At 37.4% G+C, this 23,672-nt stretch overlaps 1 protein-coding gene across 1 annotated transcript; it reads left to right on the top strand.

Annotated features, from left to right (window-relative positions):
• The first annotated feature begins 1,738 nt into the window (after positions 1-1,738).
• Positions 1,739-7,207, top strand: LOC108672250 (facilitated trehalose transporter Tret1-2 homolog). Its single transcript, XM_047883856.1, is given in 4 exon segments — positions 1,739-2,708; positions 4,531-4,656; positions 5,104-5,565; positions 5,567-7,207. Coding segments are annotated over 4 exon segments (1,764 nt in total). The 5' UTR covers positions 1,739-2,303; the 3' UTR covers positions 6,338-7,207.
• The last annotated feature ends 16,465 nt before the right edge of the window (positions 7,208-23,672 follow it).

Below are 23,672 nucleotides of genomic sequence, written 5' to 3' on the forward strand. Positions count from 1 at the left end.
ACAGGAAAAATGGCGTTGTTCAGGATCAGGAATATACTTACTATTCGATAAGAACATATTAAAATCTAGTAATATAAGTGTGAAAAGAAGAACATTCTTGCGAATATCTAACGACAAAATAATATATAATGTATATTCTTAACTATATTTAATTAAAGTGTAATTTGAATGTTCTTGGTTAAGCATGTGCATGAAAACTAAGAATTCTGTACTAATTTTTTAAGCACCAAAGGGAATAATCACGACAAATTAACGAAATGTAAAGAATGTTTTATATTTTCTTACGCAAGCTGTACACAAAAATATTCACGGTCTTATTAAGGGTCAATGAACGAGCTTTCCCTATTTATGAACTTTTAACACGAGGGCCTGAACAGCCGATATTGCTTTGAAATAACTGACGAAAATATACATAAAATATAACATAAAATGTTTCGCTCGCCTTATATATTTCTCAATTTGTCGAATGCAAACTCCGTGCATGTTGACAAGTATGGAAACTAGATCGGTATTTCAATAACCTCATGTTTTCTCTTTCTTGCAGGCAGCAGTGAACTTTGATCCGATCTTCAGCTCGCATCAAATATTCGCACAAGTTCACCTGCTAACAAATTCGGACTGCGACCGAAAGCGATAGTGAACATCGAAGTTTTTTCGGTCGACCGACCGGGAAATCTTCAGACGCAACGAATTTATGGCCCCGTGATGCCAATACAAGAGGAAAAACGTGACAAGGATACTCAGGGCGGTATTCCCACCAAAGTCTGACGGCAGACATTTTCATGGATCCAATTTAGGTCACAATTCATCTATTTTCAGAGGGTGTTTGTGAAAAATTTTGTTAACGTGTACTCACAACTAAAAGCCCCCCCCAAAATATATGTTTTTTTTTTAAATAAAATTATTAAATTAAAAATCTAAATACTCTTCTCGTAAATGCAATGCGATAATAATAAAAAAGCAGAATCCATCTCCAAAATAAAAAATATTTAAATAACAAAGGAGGATAATTAAGTTTCGATTAGACGCATGAAACGAAGTAAGCCGCTTTAAATCAGTCAAAATTAAATAATTATTCCTAAATTGAGGCCGCGATGCAGTCGCACAAACCCAAGCGGTCTCTCCCAGTGCCTCCCGTATCGATCCACCAAGAGAGGCTGCCTGGGGTCTACGAGGAAGAAGATGAGGAAACTCGGGCACATTTCAGTGCAGCTAACGATTATTCCCGCACTGAAATACGACGTCGAGAGTACCAGTCATCTCACCTGCGAGCAGGACCTTATTTGTCGGCAGACAACGTTCCTATCTACGATTCGTTTGGTAGCCAGAGGAATATTTCTAGCAGGTCTTACAGAGATCCTCACTCTCCAAGAAGCATGCGGGAAGATTCCATACGTAACGATGCTCATCTCAGGACAAGCTCGCGGTCATTGGAACGAGATGTGACTCATAAGTCCCCTAGTAGAAATTGGCCTGATCGATCTTCGGCTAACAATCAGGATGAATCTAAGTATCGTTCTTCCAGTCGTGCAAATGTTCATCGAGTTTCACTTTCAAGAGAAACTTCTCCGGCTTGGCAGAGGTCTTCGCTCCCAGCTCGCACCAGACCTCGGTCACCAAATTCAGCTCAAAATTCATGGCAACGTTCTTCTCTTCCTCCGAATTCACGAAGTCGCATTCCAGATATGTCTCTCCAAGGCAGTTCTTCTTCGTTGCATCCTCCAGAAAATGTCATCTCTAGCAGATATCAAACCACTGCTGAATTGTTTTCAGGCAAACGAGCGCCATTGCTTGCATCAAAATCTGAATCTTACAGTCAAAGTTTCAAAAAGCGTCAAGCAGATTCAAGGCTTCTCAATTTTCGAAGCTACAGTAATTCAAAATACGACAAGAATCAAGGGTACGGTGCCGAGGGAAACGATGCCAATGCTCCGTATGAAATACATTTTAAGCATCGCCGAAACTCTTCGCTTGAAAGTGCCAAGAGTGTCGACATACCACTGAAGCGCTCGTCCACAACCTACCAAGATTTTTTGCACACAAAAACTCTAGAGGAAGATGCCAGAGCCCAAAAGCGCGCAGAAGCCGATGAAGATGAGGCATACAGGATATTGAAAGAAGGACGCAACATTGCCAAATCCAGGGTTGTTTATAAATTTGATCGAACAGCAAGCCAGGAACAGCAAGATCAAAATATCTCATCATCGAGCCAAGATCCTTCACATTCGAGACCTTCACGGCGGTCAGAAGAATATGGACTTGGTGACTTCAGGTACCGACCAGCAACATCATTGCATCTTGATATGTATGAATCTCACGCCGAAATGGACAGGATAAGTCATTATTCGAGTAAGAGTAATCCATTGGAGAATCATTCAAATTCTTACATGTATCACTCCCGACCTTACACAACACTTGACTCGCCCCTCTCATACAACCATAGCATGAACAACTATCATCATCATATCGGATCGAACGTCACTCAGACTTCGACCCAGACCGACGAAACGTCTCTGAGTGCACCTTACACGAACTACAAAACAATTCCTAACCACTATCGATGGCCTGATGACAACCGGTCCCAGCCACCGAAAAGAAGGTTATTTAATTTTAATTTTAGTTTCTGCAAGAATCGAAACATGAATAAAAAGTCACCCGACAGCAAGTTCATATACATGAGGTCTCCAACTCCACAACACTGTACACAGGTGAGGTAACTTTCGTAACGACTTACACTTCCTTCTTTGAAGCCGTCTTTTTCTTCGGTAAATTACCGTTCAATTAAGTTTTTTAGGAGATGCTCAATTAACGAGTAACGATTTTTTTAACTGGTAAACCCTTCTGACTTTTCCATTCCATCCTCAAGGTATTTGTCTTTCTGTACGTTGCTTGCTCTCGTAAAGATTTTTGTTACACTGTTTCCTTATAAATTAAAAATGATCCGTAACAGTTATCAGATAACTATCGTTTAACTATGTATAAAATTGATAGGTTTCAGTTGAAGTTAATCCCACAACTGCATAGGAGCTAGAGCATATGAATTTTTTTTGCGGGAAATACCAGCTGACGGTCCTAACTACTAAAAAATTTTTAAATGGTGAATCTCTTCTACCAAACCCGACACACTATATAAATAAGCATTTGAAACGCAATACTAAAATGCACGATGCCTCGGGTTTCTGAATAATGAACGACTGATGATTATAATGTCATATTATTAAATTTATCATTTATCTCCCATATCAATGTAAAAATAGCTTGTCTAGTTATCGATTCATTCTGCCCAAGCCCAAATGGTCTCGATAGAATCACCTAAGTTGATAAGTAACGAACACTCCTTGGCTTAGGCAAGACAAAGTTGGCGCAATCCATCAAAATGGTCAAAAGTATTTGAAAAACTTCGACATGGATATCCATGGTAAACTTCGACATGGGAATCCTTGGTAACTTAATCTCCTAATTCACGATTTTCAGGGAGGGAAGAAATTTAACTGTAATGTCAAGGTGAAGACTGAAAATCTTCTTGTGTCAGTTGGTAAACATTAACCTAACCATGCCATGAAGTTGCTTTTCGTGTTTTCGTAATCGAATACTTTGTAAATGGTATACAATACTTTCACCACTACTAAACTTTATGTTTTAGTGTTAAATATTCCTAAAGATTGAATTTTTGCACGATTTCAATGTAGTTTTTCATTTTAACCTCCATTTTGCGAATGAATTGAATGTCGCTTGATGAGCATATTGACTTTCATTAAACGTATGCTGTCATTTGGATTAATTGATTTAGTAATATAATTTTGTTATTGGTAATAGCAATCTTCATCTTCTTGCCCCGGCGTCATAATTTTTTTATCATGCTCTGGTTTACTCTACATCGAGTCCTCTTTAAATCTCAAATTTGTCCCGTTACCATTTCATTTTGAGAGTGACAGAGATCCGTCTAAGTTAAGATTTGAAGACGCTATTTCCAGTCGTTAACACTTTATACGGGGATTCTGAAATGAATGTTAAACCTCGAATTTTGAACGAGCGTGATGCGAAAACTTATCGACACGAGTTTCTTGGTAATGTCAACCTCGAGATATTTTGGGAGTTTGTATTTTTTCACAGATTGATTGCTGTGAGAAGACTGCTTTAATTTGGAGGAATTTTTCTACATTTTTGTTAACTGGAATGCTCGTGAAATGTGAAGTTTCAAAATGGGCATTTTTATCCAATTTTTACATGTTTAGTTTTCTTTTTCTTCACTATTTCAAAGCAGCTTTTACCGACGACTTCATTCTGACGGTCAATAGAAGAGATTATTTTGAAGCAGTTTTCACAAAATAAATCTAGGTTGTTTGTCAATAAAAGTGACAGTTTACAAGCAGCTTTCCCCGACGACTCACGACTGTAGGCTTTTGGTCCATAGAAGTGACTATTTTCAAGCAGTTTTTACCGACGGTTATGGGCTGTTGTTAAATAGGAGTTAGTATTTGCAATAAGTTACGACGGCCGGCTTGAGGCTGTCAGTGCTGCCATGCTCAGGTCCTCGCGACGCTAGCGGTGGCGATCGGGCCGCTGTGCGCCGGCCTCGGCAAGGGCTACTCCTCGCCAGCCCTCGCCTCCATGGCCGCCCTCTCTGCTCAGGGTCAGCACTTCTCCATCAGCAAGGTGAATATTATTGTAGTATAGAAGAATAATCCATAAGCAAGGTTAATCCCGACACTATTAGAAATGAAATTTAACCCATTAATCTACTCACGATTAATAAACTGTAGTAATGTGAATTATTTTATTAATTTGGATGACATAAAAAAATGTGTACTATGTAAAAATAATACATTATCTGAAACTATTTCAGAGCTTTAATGCGATGATAGCGAATTTCAATAGATTCTGTGTTTTCGTAATTCAGTCATTCGTAAACGTATGGATCAATAATATTTGAATTCGGATGTTTGACTTCCCTGGCAAAGTGCGAGATGCCAGTTTAGATGAACTAGCCCAATATTTATTACGCATATTTTTTTATTATAATCTTTGCCTTCAACGGTGTTACGCTGAGAGTAGCATAGGTCCTAGCGAAATATTTAATAAGTTTTAATCTTTATTTCTCAGGATCAAGGTTCTTGGGTGGCATCGCTGTCTCTCCTGGGTGCATTCTTTGGATCACTGCCCGCTGGAATGTCCATACGATATGGAAGGAAAAAAGTTCTGTGCCTGGTGGCAGTCCCCTTCGCCCTGTCTTGGGTACTGACGGTGGTGGCTAGTAATGTTTACATGCTTTACGTAGCATCTTTCTTCGGTGGCGTGTGCACAGCGATCATTGCAGTCGTAACCCCAGTTTACATAAGCGAGATCGCCCACCCTGATATACGAGGGTGCTTGTGTAATTTGTCCAAGTTAAGTAGTAACATTGGAATGCTCTTATCGTACCTCCTTGGGGCCTTTCTGAACTGGAGGGAGCTTGCCACCGTGACAGCCATTGCCCCAACTTGCCTCTTCATTGCTGCTTTGCTCATACCAGAAACACCGAGTTATTTGCTTTACTGCGGCAGAGAAACTGAAGCCTCGGTTTCACCCTTCTTGGCTTCGCAGCGGCCGAGATGTGTCTCGGGAACTCACTACAATGAAGGCAAACATCGCAACGTTCCGTCGACACGAAGGAATTGAGCCGCCTTCCCTTGCTTTCCGAGACCTCCTCCGTCCTCTGTTCGTCACGTGCGGACTCATGGTCTTCCAGAAGTTCAGTGGTGCAAATGCTTTCAACTTTTACGCTGTGCCAATTTTATCTGAAACTTTCGTCGGTCTTGATCCTTATCGTGCAGCTGTTGTTGTAGCATTCGTACAGATATGCGCTGGTATGGCGTCATCAGCTTTGGTTGACACCGTAGGTCGGCGACCACTTCTGGTGTTTTCAAACATGTTGATGTCAGCCGCGCTCGCCGCTTTTGGGGGCTACGTGTACTTGAAAGGGCTGGACACTAACGAGAATATGTTTGCTCGTCAGCAATGGAGACAGTCGGACTGGGTTCCCCTCTTCTGCATATTAGTAATTGAAATCGCATTTGCTTTAGGTGTGTCGCCAATCAGCTGGTTGTACATCGGAGAGTTGTTCCCTCTGAAACATAGAGGTTTCGGTGCCCTCGCCGCGTCAGTTAGCTACGCCTGTTCATTTGCGAGCGTCAAAAGCTTCGTAGATTTGGATCAAACGCTAGGTCTCTATGGAACGTTTTGGCTGTACTCGTCTTTAGCAGCCCTGGCGCTGGTCTTTACCTTACTGTTCGTGCCGGAGACCAAGGGTCTGAGTCTACAGGAGATGCAGGAAACACACAAAGGCGTCTTTATCTAGCAAGAGGCCGCTCGCCCTCCTCCAAGATCTCCCCTCCGTCTGCCTACGGTCCAATGGCACGTGCGGCCTGGGCAGAAACCCTTCAGGGAGATTTTGCTGTAGCCGAGGGAGAGCGCGCCACTGAATCTCGTCATTTTATCTCGTAGGATCATTCAAATTCTATGTAAGGAACTTTGAAAAATTTTATCAAGGTATAAGTCGATGAAAATTTCTCGCATTCACCTTGCTTTTATAGTACAATTGCCTATTTCTTCCTATCTATAGAATTGTATTAAGAAAATTTTACGGTATTTCCGTAATTTCTAAGCGTTTATCATGTTTTCGCAGGAACGTTTTATACAATAGAAATTTAAAATTTTGGCTATGTGTTTCTCTTCGAGCTAATATTGTTTGCCTCTTTGCCCTTGTTCCATACAAGAGTCTTGAAGGTTTTTCTTGGCATTATGACTCAGTTTCAGCATGTTATTTACTCAGATGTGATCATGAGTCATAATATAGGCATAAGATATGAACGACGAGCTATAATAGAGGCATTATATGCATGATGTGCAATACTTTAGTATTTATGCTCGTTTCTCATCGAATGCGGAAACGATTATAATTCTTCATATAATTTTAAGTATGAGACAATCTTCGAATAGAAAATGTATTTCTTTTAGGATGTTCGTTATCAGTTTCTATATGGAGTAATTATTCCTTATATCTCGCTAATTTTTTAATTCTACACTAGCACTTTTTATCTATTATCCTCTCATCTTAATTGCATCGTACGACTTCTTAACGTTAGTTATTTCATCTTTCAATGCCAAAAAGTTCTCACCTTCAACTTCAATAAAATGGACTGAATATCAATTCAGGCAATGAGCTAACGTTCAAGTGTCCTGCCACATTATTTGAAACGAACCTGAATTTAGTACGTAATGAATTCTGCCGAGGAAAAGGCGTGACTTCGTGTGTTCAAAAAAGGGTGAAAGTGAATGCATATTATCAAGCCTCAAGTTGGGCTTGCTCAATAATTTTGAAAATCGAAATTCTCCGAGTGAAATTTTCCGATCATGAATTGAAAATGAGTGGAGAAGCAAATAACGCATCCAGATTTTTCCACTGAAAAATAACTAATCGCTGTGAAGGCTGATGATTCCCAGGTAGGATATTCCTTATTATTCGAATTCGATGGAATAGGACCTCTCGAGAACTTCTGATGACAGTGCCAAAATATTGTATCCGAATGGAGTTAACAATATCTAAAGTAGCCTATATGAAGCTTTCATCTAAGACGTTAAACAGTAGTTCAATCTCACTGTGACAGTTGACGTTATATTCCCGTCATTCAGTCGTATAAAAATAAGAAGACTTTGACATTTTTAGAACCATTATTCAGGCTGGAAATGGAGCCATACATTTATATTTCTTACCCGTGAGCGCACAATGAATAATTGTGCTCCTGATTGCCTTGCAGGAAACTAAGGATTCCTGTTGAACCATAAATGCGCACTCGCAGCGGATTTTTTTTTTCAAGGATGAGCTCCTGTGCAGCAACTTCCGGCGCTATAATAGTTGAATTAAACTCGTGTTGAAAGTTGAATATTGCAACAAGACACGACCTTAATATGAAAGACCTTGCCTTCCTGAGATGCCAGCGATTAAATTAGGGCACGCGATAATCCCTACACGTGAATGATATTAAAAGTTTATGCGATCAATCAGTGAAATAGAATAAAAAAGCCAGAACGAATACATAGCAAGAAGCTTCTCTGGAAGCCTTCTTTAGCAGATCTTTTAGCAAGCAGTTGCCTTCTAACGTCTAGATGTCTGAACTGAACTTTCGTCGGTTCCACAATAAATGTAGTACGGAATAATAACTGTAGATTTTTTCTCCACTTGAGCGTAGAATTTTTCTTAATCTTCATTTGAAAGTTGGCATAGAATCTTTTCCCTGAGATTTTTTCCCCGCATTTCCATTCCTAGACGATCCAACCTCTGAAATTGGCCCTAACGAGTCAAATTTTTTATGTACCAGGAATAGCATCAAGAATGTGAACAACAATAAAAGAACCTAGAATATAGCAAGCAGCTGCTACAGCTAAAGGGAGTCGCAGTCCTGGTCTGTCATTTTCGAGTGTATTAATTATAGTTGAATTCTTTGAACCTAAACAGGGGCATATTTAACCTTACCCGATTTTCCATAGAAGTTTTAGCTCTTTTTCCTAACACTATTCTCCTTCAGGTTATGAGAATTTTTAATCGCATGCTTACCGTTGATTATTTATGGCAGAATAATTGAATTGATACTTCAATTTATCGCAAGAATCTATGCCATTCCGAATTGTTATTTGCAGAATTATTTCTCCGTACTAGAGCAGCGCCGTCGAAAGCGTATTGTACGCTCGTAGATGTAAATTATTAAAAGTTGTCGCAAATTGATGGTTATTTGTTAGACATAATTAAGGACTAGCAGCATCGTACCACCAGGATATTAGAGTGAGCAATAATCTCCCAGAACAATAGATGAGCTACCGCATTAATTATAAAACAATAAGGCTTCCCTTAACCCTGAGAGCTTCCAGAGTTTCCATTCACGATTGACTAGCACTTGTATGCTAAAGCTTGGCTTCCATAATACATTATGTCTTCCACTTGAGTAGTCCGTAGCTCATAAGGGAAACTATAGTTATGTTAGCGTGACTGCAGGGGCGTTCCAACCGTGCAAAACCAACTGTTCGCTACATTAAATAATTAAATTAATTTCTAGTTATTTACTGTACAGTAATTAAACACAAACCAAATAAAATATATTTACCGAGTTACAACGCAAGGCAATATGATATTTCAATTATCTAAGGTACATACTGAATAATAACCTTCATTGTGCCGTAATTAATGCACTCTTGCTAACTATGGCACTTCTTGTCACTAATTGGTTCTATCGTTACAATATCATGTTAAAAAATATCTCGAATGTACATAATGGAAATGGGCTTGAACTCTAAATAAATATTGTTTTAGTTGCGATGTCCGCATTTAAATTCATATAATTTAATCTAATTTATAAAACATACATAATTGGGCCATTATGAAAATGTCACGGAAAACTCGAAGTTTAAGGTATTCCAGGGTTGGAACGCGCTGCCTGTGTAGTAGTTGCTGCATGAGCTTTTCTCTAGATAAAAAGAAACACGTACGTGCATGAAAGTTCTTCTATAATATTAGGATTGCTAAACCGAGCGTAAATTTTAATGTAAAATAAGAGATTCATTAAAATTATTATATACCCAGAAATATCAAAGAAGATGTCCAATAAAATATACATTGGATCATTTTTGGGACATATTTAATGATGTTTCATCAATAAAGATTTCTTTTACTTTAAGTATCGACAAATTTCGGGTGATGGTCGCTGCATTGAAGTAGGATCTGCTTCATCTTACTTTGCCATGTTTGCGTTGTCTTGCAACGCTCGATCGACGGGAGTTCACTAAGACGTAATCGCTTCTAGAAGTTGGTTAAAAATTACCTGATGTTCAGAATATCAATTTTTCCATTATATGAAATTAGTCAAATGTAATTATCGTTTCTTCTCAATGAAAGGTTCGTTCCCCAATTTGTATCCATATTTAGGTCGCGATCTTAGGCGCTCTCGTGTTGATATCAATAACTTAGCGAGAGTGTGTTCAAAATTTTGTGTTCAGCAGAATTTTGATAGTATAAATTGATTGAAATTAAAGTAAATTAAAAAATAACGACCATTTTCCTCAGATCGTTATGTCATGAATGGAGATTTTTAAAATTTAAAGAAAGATCCTGAAAATTATCCCCACTCAATCCTAGGCGGACTTGAAGTAAACAAAGTAATTATATTAACCAATATGTGATTGTCAATGCTTATCATTACCGCGATAAGTTTGCACAATTAATGGGCGCACTTGAAAAAATATTCTATGGTCCAGTCATCAGGAAATTATTGTGCGCTAAGAAACCATTTGTTCATTGGGACGACAAATATTTTTTCGGCTGAATGTAGGTTTAAAATTTGTATGTATGGTAAGGAGGAGTTGTTAGTTTGCATGATTTTGATACAACTTGCCTTCACGTTAAAATAATGAGTAGATAAATTATTTACTGATTTTGAGATTCAAGTCAGTGTTGTCCTGAAATGTTGTAATGCGAAATCTTCAGTCGAATTATGTTTAACATAGTACAATGGGCGTCAAGCAACATAAAAACTTGTTTACTTGACACTTTGCTAATATTTGACTTAATTCGAATTTTTAAGGTTTGAATAGTAAGACATAAACTTCCTACATTTTATTAGGGTGAACAAATAGAAGTTTATTATCAATAAGAAATTAGTTCATTACCTTAAAAACAACTATAACCGCCATGAATGGCAAGTATTGCTAAATGTGAATTCTGCATGTGAATTTTGCACAAATAGATGATCGCAATGTAATATTTGTAGAGACTTTTTCCTTAAAAATTTATGCTCTTAATAGTACGAATAAAGTATGAGGAGAGCTTTTGCGGTAGAACTCTATTTGTGTATAGGACTCTTAGCGAGAAATACTGCCTCTTTGGGATTTCAGTCTGCAGTAGGAAAATCAAGTCTCATTTGACATATAAACAACAAAATGTTTTAGATGATCTTCTGAAGGGGATTTAAAATATAACCAGCCTTGTGAAAATTTCAGTTATTTGTTATCAAACTAGAAAAAGCCATATCTCGTATAATGCACTCAAAACCCGGAAAAAAGATTCTATATGTACTAAAATTCCATAGGAAATTGTTACTTATATTGAATCGAAACATTTATTCATACAATTTACAGGCGATTCGTTAAGAACAGAATGTTTGGCCATAAATAACTGAAGTTTACTCGAGTTAATTTGTTTGCGTTTGTTTTTAAAGTTTGTGCAAAAGTTTTTGATTGGAAGCTGGCATGAAGGTTTATGTGTGACATGTGCATAATACATCTCTATGCTTAAATGTTTACATTAGTAAACATGCTCATATTTGGTGCATCAATCTTCGACTTGAATACATCTTGAGTACAACCCCTGTCATTTTTCTCCCGTGTTAAAAAAGTTAAAAAAAAACAAAAACTTTCAGCTTTGTGTTTATAGCAACGGTCTAGCCGTGAACGTATACACATTGGAAGAAAAAATAAGCTATTGGTGTTCTAATTAATTTTGAATTACTAATTACCAACTAATTTGAAAAGTCTCAATCAATAGGTGTTTCGTAAACAAAGATTAAATAACAAATGAAAATTAATGCTCAAAGACAATAAGCAAAACATGTTACATGTTATCCAGAACGTGAAAATTTAGTCATATTTGCAATAAGGCAGTGAAAATGAAAATAATTAAAATAAGCATAATGGTGAATAATTAGCATTTGGCAATAACGAGCATTTTTTTGTTTCAATCCGCATCAACAAATTTTTTCAGTAGCGCGCTTAAATTTGATGATACATGACCAAAATAATAAAAAATTGCCTCACCGGCACTAACTGAAGTCATAAAGACAAAACTTCTAGTTGTTGACAGATACAATTTAGTGCATCATCTAATTTGAAGAGTAGTTTGAATTGCTTAAATTCCTTTGGGCTATACAGTCATGAATGAATTCACTAGCTGGAATGGGTTCAATGGATGAAATAAGTTTAATAGAGGGAATGGGATCAATGGATGGAAAGGGTTCAGTAGATAGAATGGATACAAATACGTCATACTTGAGCCATAAAAGCCTTCAATTTCTGACAATGTTTGGAAACAATTCCATCGCACAGCCTGGGCGATCAAATGAGAGTGGAAGACATTACCGGGACAGCAGAGCTGTGCCGCAGTAATTTGGTGGCAGGACAGATGCAGTGTAGTGGCAGTACAGTTACAGTACAGTTGCAGTACAGCTGTAGAACAGCTGCTGTACAGTTGCAGTACAGTTGCAGTACAGCTGTAGAACAGCTGCTGTACAGTTGCAGTACATTGCAGTACAGCTGCAGTACAGTTGCAGTATATTTACAGTACAGCAGTTGCAGTACAGTTGCAGTACAGCTGTAGAACAGCTGCTGTACAGTTGCAGTACAGTTGCAGTACAGCTGTAGAACAGCTGCTGTACAGTTGCAGTACAGTTGCAGTACAGCTGCAGTACAGTTGCAGTATATTTACAGTACAGCAGTTGCAGTACAGTTGCGGTACAGTTGCAGTATAGTGGCAGCACAGTTGCAGTACAGTTACAGTACAGTTGCAGTACAGTTGCAGTACAGTTGCAGTACAGTTGCAGTACAGTTGCAGTACAGTTGCAGCACAGTTGCAGTGCAGTTGCAGTGCAGTTGCAGTACAGTTACAGTACAGTTGCAGTACAGTGGCAGTGTAACTGCAGTACAGTTACAGTACAGTTACAGTACAGTTGCAGTACAGTTACAGACAGTTGCAGTACAGTGGCAGTACTGCTGTAGTATAGTTGCAGTACAGTTGCAGTGTAACTGCAGTACAGTTACAGTACAGTTGCAGTACCTGTGGCCCCCAATTAAGGCACTAGCAAACTATTCAACAACTCCACATCTGAGCTGCTGCTGCGACGAGCATCAGCGCCCACACTCGCTGCTCTGTCAACCAACTCCAGAAAAAACATCAGGATACGAGCGCTCAGTTCCATTGTCGTTCTCATTATCGTACAGCAATGAAATCAATGAGAGTGTGAATTAATTTTTGAAAAATGTGTCTCTGATCGTTGGTATAATGCATAATTTTATACGGGAATTCAATGTCATTGAGATTCAATAATTTTTTATGCATCAGGAATGACTAACAGACTTACGAATCAAGTGGGATCGCCGTCATTTTAGTTTAAGTTACGTGAAAATGACCTTTATTTTTAAAGGATGAATTTTTAAGTATAATTAAACAATAATTACACCAGTGACACGTAGCAACGGCTACCCTTACCGTCATTTAAAGTCCCATTTGCTTTCATATAATCGAAACAAAAAAACTTCGATTTGCTGAGTTGAAAATAGTTAGGATGGTAAGAGAGCATTCATGAACTTCTTTTCATATTTATAAGGCGAACTGTGAAGGAAGTGCGAGTTATTTAAATGAAAATAATTACTATTTATTAGGGCAGAACATGCAAACTATGTCAACTGATTATAGGAAATTTTCAAATTGAATTCAATATGTTCTGCTCAATTTTTCATGTGCGCTATTTTCTACTATTGTATGAAAAAATAGCTGTAATTTTTCTACTTTTGAATACTATTCTTGAATTTTTCAGCTAAACAGCTGAAAAATTCAGCTGTTTTTCCGGTGGCGGAAAAACAGCTTAATAAAAAACATTTACTTTGACCTCACATTTTTCCCAACGTTGAGTTCAATCCTTTATTCAAGATGTGCTCCAGTAACTCCTTGACATTTTTAACCGCACTATATCTTCCCTCCTTCCTTCTGAATTGTCTTCGCATTCCCTCCCTAATCCTTGTTTTCATTCAGAAATTCTCCCTCTCCTCCCCTCGTTGGCTTCATTTATACATTCCCTCCTCATTCATTTTTACTTTCTTTCTCTGGGTTTTTCTCCATCTATAATTATGTTCGTTTCTCAGTTTTTTCCTTCCTTGAACTTTTCTCCTTTTCTACATTTCCCTTTCCTTTGTTATCAACTTCCTCATTTCACACTTATTTTCTCGTTCCTTTGTCAAACCTTATTTTCTTCTATTCCTCTTCATCTCCCCTATTTCACGTCCTCCTCCCCCTTTTCTTCTTCTTCCCCCTTTTCTTCTTCCCTCTCAGTGTCATTATTCCCTCTCTTTACTCTCGTTCCCTCGGTCTCTCTCAAGTCCCGCTTCCTCGGCGCTTGCAGCTGGAGCTCTGCCAGCCGCGGTCGATGCAACGCCTGCCGTCTGCAGCAGATGTGGCAGCTACAGCTGCTCATGTGTCCGACGCTGTTGTCGGGAGTAGCAGCTCTATACATGGTGTGTAGCAGCTCTATACAGGGATGTGTAGCAGCTCTATACACGGATGTGTAGCAGCTCTATACATGGTGTGTAGCAGCTCTATACAGGGATGTGTAGCAGCTCTATACACGGTGTGTAGCAGCTCTATACACGGTGTGTAGCAGCTCTATACACGGAGTGTAGCAGCTCTATACACGGTGTGTAGCAGCTCTATACAGGGATGTGTAGCAGCTCTATACACGGATGTGTAGCAGCTCTATACACGGATGTGTAGCAGCTCTATACACGGATGTGTAGCAGCTCTATACACGGATGTGTAGCAGCTCTAAACGCGAGTGTATAAAGAGGTGCTACTTTTACACCTTTTTCCGTTATTTAAGGTGTTACTTTCGCTCATTGCTGTTAGAGGTGTGTTCTCTTCGCTTCGACTGAAGACGTGTTTACAGCAACTATTTCTGCTGCTACAGTTGCTGCTTAACGAATTTGGCAGGTCGTATTGACTACCTGGAAATAGACCATTACTGGTCATTTTATAGTTTATTCAAAAAGTAACGTCTTAAGTTCTTGGATAAAATATAAACACCGGTAAGACGAGCAACTTGCTTGAGATCAGAAAAATCCTTAGGTTTATTGAATTATTCAAACTTTATTTTATTTGATAATATCATCATTAGATACGTTCAACCATCATTAGATCATACGAACTATATAGCAGATCCCTCGAGCCTTCATTAGATCATCCAAACCATCAGTCAACCCTTCATCAGTCAGCCCATTAGAAGTACATAATAATATTCAACAACGAACAAGATATTAGTTGATATAACTCTTTTGCGCAATAATTACATACTTTCGGCCTGGAAAAAGGTGGATGAGCCATTCCATCAATGGCCGTCTAGAATTGCCCTCCAATTTTTGAGATAACGAATGATTTTATGAGCTTTTATTTCAAAGTCTTTGGGGTTCGCAGATACCTCCTTGCCAATATTGGATTATTTTTGTTTTAGCAACCGTCATTTCGACGGTTGCTAAAACTTCGTCACTACTGTGCCAATATTTACGTCCGCTCAATTAACGAGTGCATATTTACTTGCGCGCAGATCGACATTTATCGAACCAAAAAATTGTTTTCCAGGTCTACCCGACCTGGAAAACAACTCGATGTTTTGTATATCAATGAACGTGATGAATTGTTAAGTTCATTGCAGATACCCTAGTCGATATCAAGTGAATTTTCAATTATAAATGCATGCATTTGTATACTTGATATAAGATAATTAATTTTGAAATCGTCGCTGAGCATTTTGGTAAGGTTGTGTGTAGGAAGCAACATATGTCCTACACCATCCGTTGCATCGATGAGAGCTCGTATAAATTAGCGTCTATACCGTATTGTGAAGTAGTGAACCGGCATCACTCATACGCCACGATCCTTTCCCGAAGCTATCTTACGCCACACACACATAGATACGCAGTACATAATGTATCTGTTGTTGTGGAATATCGAGTGGACATTAGCTTGTGTCAGAGGAGACACAAAAAAATGATTATTAATTGTATGAATTAATGTGCTGTTTTTCCAGACCTTCTTAAAGCATCTGCTTGTATAAACGTCAGGCGAGTTCTAAAAAGTTTGAAGTTTAGAACGACTTGCTGATTATTTTTTCTAGTTGATCAAAGAGGCCAAAATAATGCCTAACATCGCTTATTACGTCGGTTCAAGCCATTCATTCTTTTTTCTAGACAATAAGAAAGCCACCAGACCACAAAGCCTAACATCGCATTATTACTTCGGTTCAAGCCATTCATTCTTTTTTCTAGTTAATAAAAAAGCCACCATAAAGCATAACATCACTTATTATTTCGGTTTAAGTCATTCATCTTAAAACTTGAAAAGTGTATTGGTTGTCTCCCTGTTTGCGGTATTACAGTAACAATAGCAAGGTTAGAGAGAGTATACCCTCGTATTTCTGGTTTAGTCAAACCATTATTGGGTCAATCAAACTTTCATTTGTTTTGTTAATATCAGTATTATATCCATCCAATTAGCATCATTAGATCATACGAACTATTAGTAGATCACTCGAGCCCTCGTTAGATCAGTCGAACTGTCATTACATCAGCCAAACGATCAGTCAACCATTCATTATCTGTATAATGAATGGTTGTTAACTGCACTGCAACTCTTATAGTCAGAGGTGGGCAGTAGCGCGCTACATGTAGCGGCCGCTACATTTTCAGTAGCGGTAGCGGTAGCGGCTCTACATTTAAGGCAATGTAGCGGTAGCGGTAGCGCCCGCTACATATTTAAGTAGCGATACGAGGTTTTGCCGCTACAGCGCTACCGCTACATTTATAGATAAAGCCTTTAGATTTTACTTAAGGGGACCGGCTTCCCTCCAACAAAACATTTTTGTTTACAGACGGATCATTTTGAAACTTGGTACACATATGTAAAACAGAAATCTAAGACCTTTTTGTTCATGTAAATTAAAAAAAAATGAAAAAAAACGTGGAATTAATAGAAAACGGCAAATTAGGGGTACTCTAAAAAAGTTTATAACTTTTGCAAATCACATGCTACAATGTCGAGACACATATCATTCGATTTGTAACAACAATATCTAGCGACTGTAGAGCCCCGATCTTTTATTTTTCTTATCGTTCTTTTTATTCGCGTTCTTCCCATTTTTTTTCACCCATGCACATATTAAAAAAAAGCTTCGAGAGTCGCTAGGTATTGTTTATACAAATCGAATGGTATGTCTCTCATTGCCGTAGCTTGAAAACTGTTGGAGTTATAATTTTTTAAGATGGCGTTTTTTTTTATTTTTAAATTGTTCAGGGGAGCCAAATAATGTAAAATTCATTGAAAACAGAAGAATATGCCCAAAATGTCTTGATATTGTAGCCCAAGCTTTCCCATTGCTAATTATTTGCATTCAAGGTACCAGCACGCGTCTTTAGACCTATTTACGTTCAATTTAACGTGAATAGCAGGCTATAAATGGGACTTTTTATATATAAATATATATATAAAATATTCATTTTACATAACTTTACAACTGCATTACGCAAAAACTATTGAAAAATTATAGCACGCACAGACATACGGTAAAGTGCGTTAGACGCGCCTTTTCAGCAGCTACAAAATGAGTCAAGAAAACGGTAAAGCCAAAATTTCCGATTTTTAGTGTAGCCGGTCCCCTTAATAGTATTAAATATTATTTAAAAACCAGCTTGATACACACATAATATAAATTACAGAATAAAACTGTACGAAAGATTTCGGTGTAATGTTGTCAACCTCAGCCTGTTACTAGTGTCCACATTTTAGTTGTTATCTGTTAAGTTGTTACCAGTTACCACTTACAGGTTTTTTTCATTTTTCAGTTTGCTTAGAGTTATTTTTACACAGTTATTTTTATGTTTCACCTTCCCTACATGGATGTCTACTTTAATCTACCAATCTCAAAAATAATCCACATATATATACAAAAAAGACTGATTTTTATATATGGATAATAACATATACAGTATATTAATATGTGGATAATTTTTTAGATTGGTAGATTAAAATTCACATCCATGTAGGGAAGGTAAAACATTAAAATAACTGTAACCTTATTTACTGTATCTAACCCATACTAGTTCGGTTAGGTCAATTGCAATAAAGTTGCATTGATATGTTCTAAAAAGGTTTTATTATCATTAAATGTTAATGAGTAAATCCCAATAGCAGAACAATAAATATTAAGAGATTTCTAATAATTTTGGCCATTGTAGCGGCTAAAGTAGCGCGCTACATTTTACTGTAGCGGTAGCGGTAGCGCCCGTTACAATCTAGTGGATGTAGCGGTAGCGGTAGCGCCCGCTACATTTAGAGCATGTAGCGGTAGCGGTAGCGCCCGCTACATTTAGAGCATGTAGCGGTAGCGGTAGCGCCCGCTACATTTAGAGCATGTAGCGGTAGCGGTAGCGGCGCTACATTTCAAAGTAGAGCTGCCCAGCTCTGCTTATATAGTACAGGTCACGGTCTGTAGGTGGAAAGTGCTAGTAATATAATCGTTATAGGAATTGGTTTACCTTTTCTCTTTTAAACTTAGATATAAGGGAGGCGCCCAATTTGGTTAACAATTACTGGGGAATATTACTGCAGGGGTTAATGTTCATCGCATGCAATTCAATTTCGAGTAAAGAGGTCATTGAACTTTTACGAGCTGAATGTGGCCTGTTCGGCTTACCTAAGATAGTATATTGATTTTTAAATTAAAAGGATGCGATTCCAAAATGAATTGGGAGTAATATCAGATTTTATATTCTCAATGTAAGGTATCTGTCTCGTACTTCCTCTATTTTTAGTCGAGGAAACATCAAAATAAACTCTTTCATAGCTTTAGATCAGCATTTTTCAACCAGCATTCCTACCGTCAATCGCTTCTCCAGAAATTCATATTGACGTTGCAAGTGTAGGATGAATAGCTCCCTGCTCATATGAACAGCTAGCTCCCTGCTCCAATGAACAGCTCATTGCTCCACGAACAGCTCCATGTTCCTAGGAATATCTCCCTGCTCCTATAGGAATGCCTCTTTGCTCGAAGCTGCAACTGATTAACGTGCAAGGCATCTGACTTGTTACCGCGCGTTGCAATTACCAGCGGACAATTTTAATCAAAATTGAACTGAGCTCAAACGAGGCATCAGGGTTTCTTCGAGACTTCGCCTGGCATCCATGCCAGAGCTTGCAGATGTGTTGCTGTTCAATGCATGGCATCGGATCTCTGGCAAATTTGAATTGGGGTTAAATCAACGGACAAGAATAAATCACACTCGTCTATAATACATAAATTTTTATGATAAATGCTTTCATTAAACCAGAGAGGAAATGTGTCTATTTATTTTTTGGAACAAATTTTCGTAGTAAGAATTAATCTGGTTGGAATTCGTTTTGTTGCTCAACAATTATATAGCAGAGACCAAGTACATTTCCTCAGTTCACTCGAAATGAAAACCAGGGACGAGAAGAAATTACTCCGGTTGAAACGTTCTCGTTTTTTTGCACAATTAAGGAGGCAGATGCTGAAACTTCAACATAGATTCGTTTTGCCCATTTTCATGACTATTAAATCGCAGCAACCCCATTAATTACAGAATTAACATAATAGCCGAACTCTAACGTGGCTCTCGACTAAGTTACTCTCCTGAATTAATATGACATTGAAGGATGAAAGAAAATTTTCCATTCTTCGAAATTTGGTCAAACAATTCAGACCAAGGAGTTTTTGAGCTCATTACTGAAGTTTCCAACCATCTCCGAAATTTAGCAGAACGTTTTTACCGGCCGCTTGCATTTAACTCAATTCATATAAATTCCATTGGCAACATGATTATATTCAGTGTATCTCTCATACCATATCTTAATTTGAATAACCTGAGCGTTACGGTAAGTCCATATGTTTCCCAACAACCCTTTACGGCCTCTGGAACAATATTTGCATTTGCTCGACAAAATAAATTATTCTTTGGGAAACAGTTACTATTATCCGAAATTTTCATTACGAGAAACTCTTGAATTTTAAGTGTTCAGACAAGTTTTTATGAAATTTGGCCGATGATTTTCGTTTATCTGATCTCCCTCTTTTTTTTCTTTTGGTTTGCATTGAAATTGTTCAGCACGCCCAGGAGTTATTTTGAGCAATCATCCCTGAAATTGTGGTAAAATTAAAAGCACGACTTAGTTCTCTAACTTGGGAAGACTAATCTGTTATAGGTTTACTAGTTAAAAAATCTTATAAATGAAATATCAGCGGCACAGAGAGTGAAAATGAATCATATTAAAGATACCTCAGTACGCGTGTAATTCTCATTTCAAGATCCGATGCATAAATTTATCACATAATAACGTTGAGAAGTTGCACATATAATATTCGTCCTTCCAAAAATTCCTAAAGTACAACACATTTGAATGAGGTATAAAAAAATAAAGAGTTATCGTTTTAGTAAGTTTTAATGAAATTCAGAAACGTGCATTAACCCACGTTTATTTTCACTTTGCTGATGGGAACGGAAAAATAATTTCACTACAGATAAGATGTAGACTTAGAGAGCATCGCTAAAAATGAGGCTCATATTCCTATGGAAAATTAAAATTACAACAAAATACATTATCCGTATATAAAACTGAAGCAATTCATGCTGTAATTAATTAAAATAATTGCTTACGAGAATTTTTTGCGCAAATAGCTCTAAATTGACATTAAAATGCAGCAAAATTTTCAACAATGCGAGGGCAGCCGATGCCTGTGCATGTCCGAGGGAGCGAGGCAGCGACACGTGTGACCTGCAAGCAATGGAGATCAATACGCCCTCGTGTGCCCTCGGCAGTTGCTCCGTATACTCTGGAGTACACTTGCTCATACGGGGTACATGGATGCCACACTGTACAGCTGTGAGCTGCTGGACACGTCATCTGGTACAGCTGTGAGCTGCTGGACACGTCATCTTGCACTGCTGTGAGCTGCTGGACACGTCATATGGTACAGCTGTGAGCAGTTGGACACGTCATCTTGTACAGCTGTGAGCTGCTGGACAAGTCATCTTGTACAGCTGTGAGCTGCTGGACAAGTCATCTTGTACAGCTGTGAGCTGCTGGACTCGTCTAGTCCCTCAGCTTGAGAGAGTTTACGAACGTATATGTAGGTACGTGAATGCAGCGTGCGCTTTTCGCGGGATCAGAATGCATGTAATCGCGTCGCGGCATTCATATTAGCGGTGATATTGTAGCGACCGCGCTTGGAGCGCGCAGCGTTCTAGTTTCAAGATCCGTCACACTTCTATGAAAATCACACACTTTTATATTATATAATAATGATTTATATGTTATTAATATAAAAATAGAAATACACACCAATCTTCAAAAGTAACCGTGAACGAACTAATCATTAGTCGCACTTCAGCCATATGCTGAGAACGTGTTAAACTTCATTAAATTTAATCTTCTAGTTGTATTATTGTCGCTTTCTAATTATATAGGTGAATTTAAACGTGTCATGAGATTCTCTTTAATAGACAAATAAAACTTTCGGATTTTAAATATTCATTGACTTGTTTTATATCATCCCTTTATCGTAGGGCACGCTAGCAGAAGCCCTGATATATTAATGTTGCTCAATTCTCCCGCTACAGCCTCATTATTTTAGTGATTTCGAGCTAAGTCATACTGATGACGATGTTTTCTGTTCTTCCCGAAGAACTTCATCATTTATTTTGTCATGAGCGAATGAATGATTTTTACAGACTGTGAGTTTCATTTATTACAAGATCTTATAAGTTAATATTATCTCCATGAACCTTACTAATTTCGTTAAACATTTTGCTTGGCAAAATTTAATTTCGCTTCGCTTTCATAGGCGTTTCCTGTATCCACTCTCTGCACTCGGGTATGAATAATATCTAAAAAGAGATGCATGAATAAATGAATTAAAAATTTTAATGAATACAAATAAAATTGGTGTAAAGATGTATGAACACAAATCTGCGCATAAATGAACACTATTACTTTTGATAATACAATATAACATGAAAATAAAATAAATAAATATAAAAACTATTTTTATAAACCACGTTTTTCTGGTTTTTACAAAACTAAAAATAGTGAAATAAAACAAATAAAAAAACTTTTAAAAACCATGTTTTTTTAACGGACAAAAAAGAAAAACATTTACTCATACATAACAATTAAGTTATGTAAAATGTTATGTAATGTTATGTAAGAGTAAATCTTTTTCTTTTTTGTCCGCTAAGAAAACGTGGTTTTTAAAAGTTTTTTTATTTGTTTTATTTCACTATTTTTAGTTTTGTAAAAAACCAGAAAAACGTGGTTTATAAAAATATTTTATATTTATTTATTTTCTACTTTTTAGTTAGCAATTTTAGCAATTGAAATCAATTTCCAGGGTTGGCAAGTGTGGATGTTCGAGAAAAAACTCAATTCCAAACCGTGAATTTGTAGTTTTTTTTTATTTAAAAAATTTTCTTTTTTCAAAATTTTTTTTCCAAAATTATCATTTCTAATGATCAAACCTTGAATTGTTAGGCAGCATAAGCATGCCTGCCAAATTTCAACTTACTAGGATGTTTAGAAGTGCTCTAAATTAAGGTTTGAATTTTTGATGACAGACACACACGAAACGAAGTCAAGAAAAACGTGGTAAAACTAGGGTAAATGAATGTAGTATAGTTTAGTGTAGAATAAATGTGCAAAAAATTAAATTATATTCTTTCATAATTATAAAGTTTCTTTATAACTGGAACTCACAATTTAAGTTTTATTGTTTCAGAAAAATTTTTTTGGGGCAATATTCGACCAACTCTTAACTACGCACCTATCGTCCGGATGTATCACTATTACAATGTAGTGTTCGGGAACACTACATAAATCACATACAAAATTTTAAATGAAAAACTTGTTCCAGACTATTTCTTCGCACTATTTCCTACTGTTACCTCAATAACAATAACGTCTAACGTTACCTCAATAACAATTACATCAATAACGTCTAGGAGATGCGTCTCTCAATCATTCCTTACTTCGGGAACATGCAAACTTAGGATTGTTCCATGATTGCTCAAGTTGAGTCGTCACATATTTAACTAAATACTTCACTTAAAATGTCCTGCTAATGCCATACAAGTTCCGACGTTGCCAATTGCGAGCAAAGTTCGACGAAGCTTAGAAAATTTAGGAACTTAATCGCAGTTAGAGAAATGTATCATTTATTTTTTCCGCGGGCGGGGAGAGCAAATATCACGTAATTTGGCGTATTTAAGCGACATATTTTCAGCTTGTAGTTGCTGCCAATTATTTCTAAAAGGCTGATAATATCTACTTACTTACTTTTATACTTTTTCCGTATTAAAAAATACTAGTGTGTATTTTCATTGTTCATGTTCGTTTCTATACGTTACTGATGAATTTGAATATCCCGTAGCGTTAAACAAATGGAGCATCTGAAAATGACATTTATGTGCACATTAATCGAACGCCATATCATTATATCTTTCTTTAAATATATATGCATCAAATGTTTAATCTGAATGGAATTAAGTGCATGGTCTATTCTACACAAATGTGCCCGACTTAATGTGCGTCTAAAAACGTTTCCAAAGTCACTGGAGTATTTTTCTTGTGAAGCGAAAAATCGGAGGAAAAATTGCCGAAGCAAAAGGCTCGAAACTTTGCATGACTTAGGAAGCTGCGTATTGAAAGTGAAAGCGCCTAAATTGGATCGAACAACTTTTGAAGTCCTTCGAGTTTGAACATAAAAATTCAGAAATTTGATGAAGCGGAAAGGTACGTCGTGGTTTTGGTAAAAAGTAAAATT

This window comes from Hyalella azteca, unplaced genomic scaffold, assembly GCF_000764305.2.
Source record: "Hyalella azteca isolate HAZT.00-mixed unplaced genomic scaffold, Hazt_2.0.2 contig1749, whole genome shotgun sequence".
NCBI lineage: Eukaryota > Metazoa > Arthropoda > Malacostraca > Amphipoda > Hyalellidae > Hyalella > Hyalella azteca.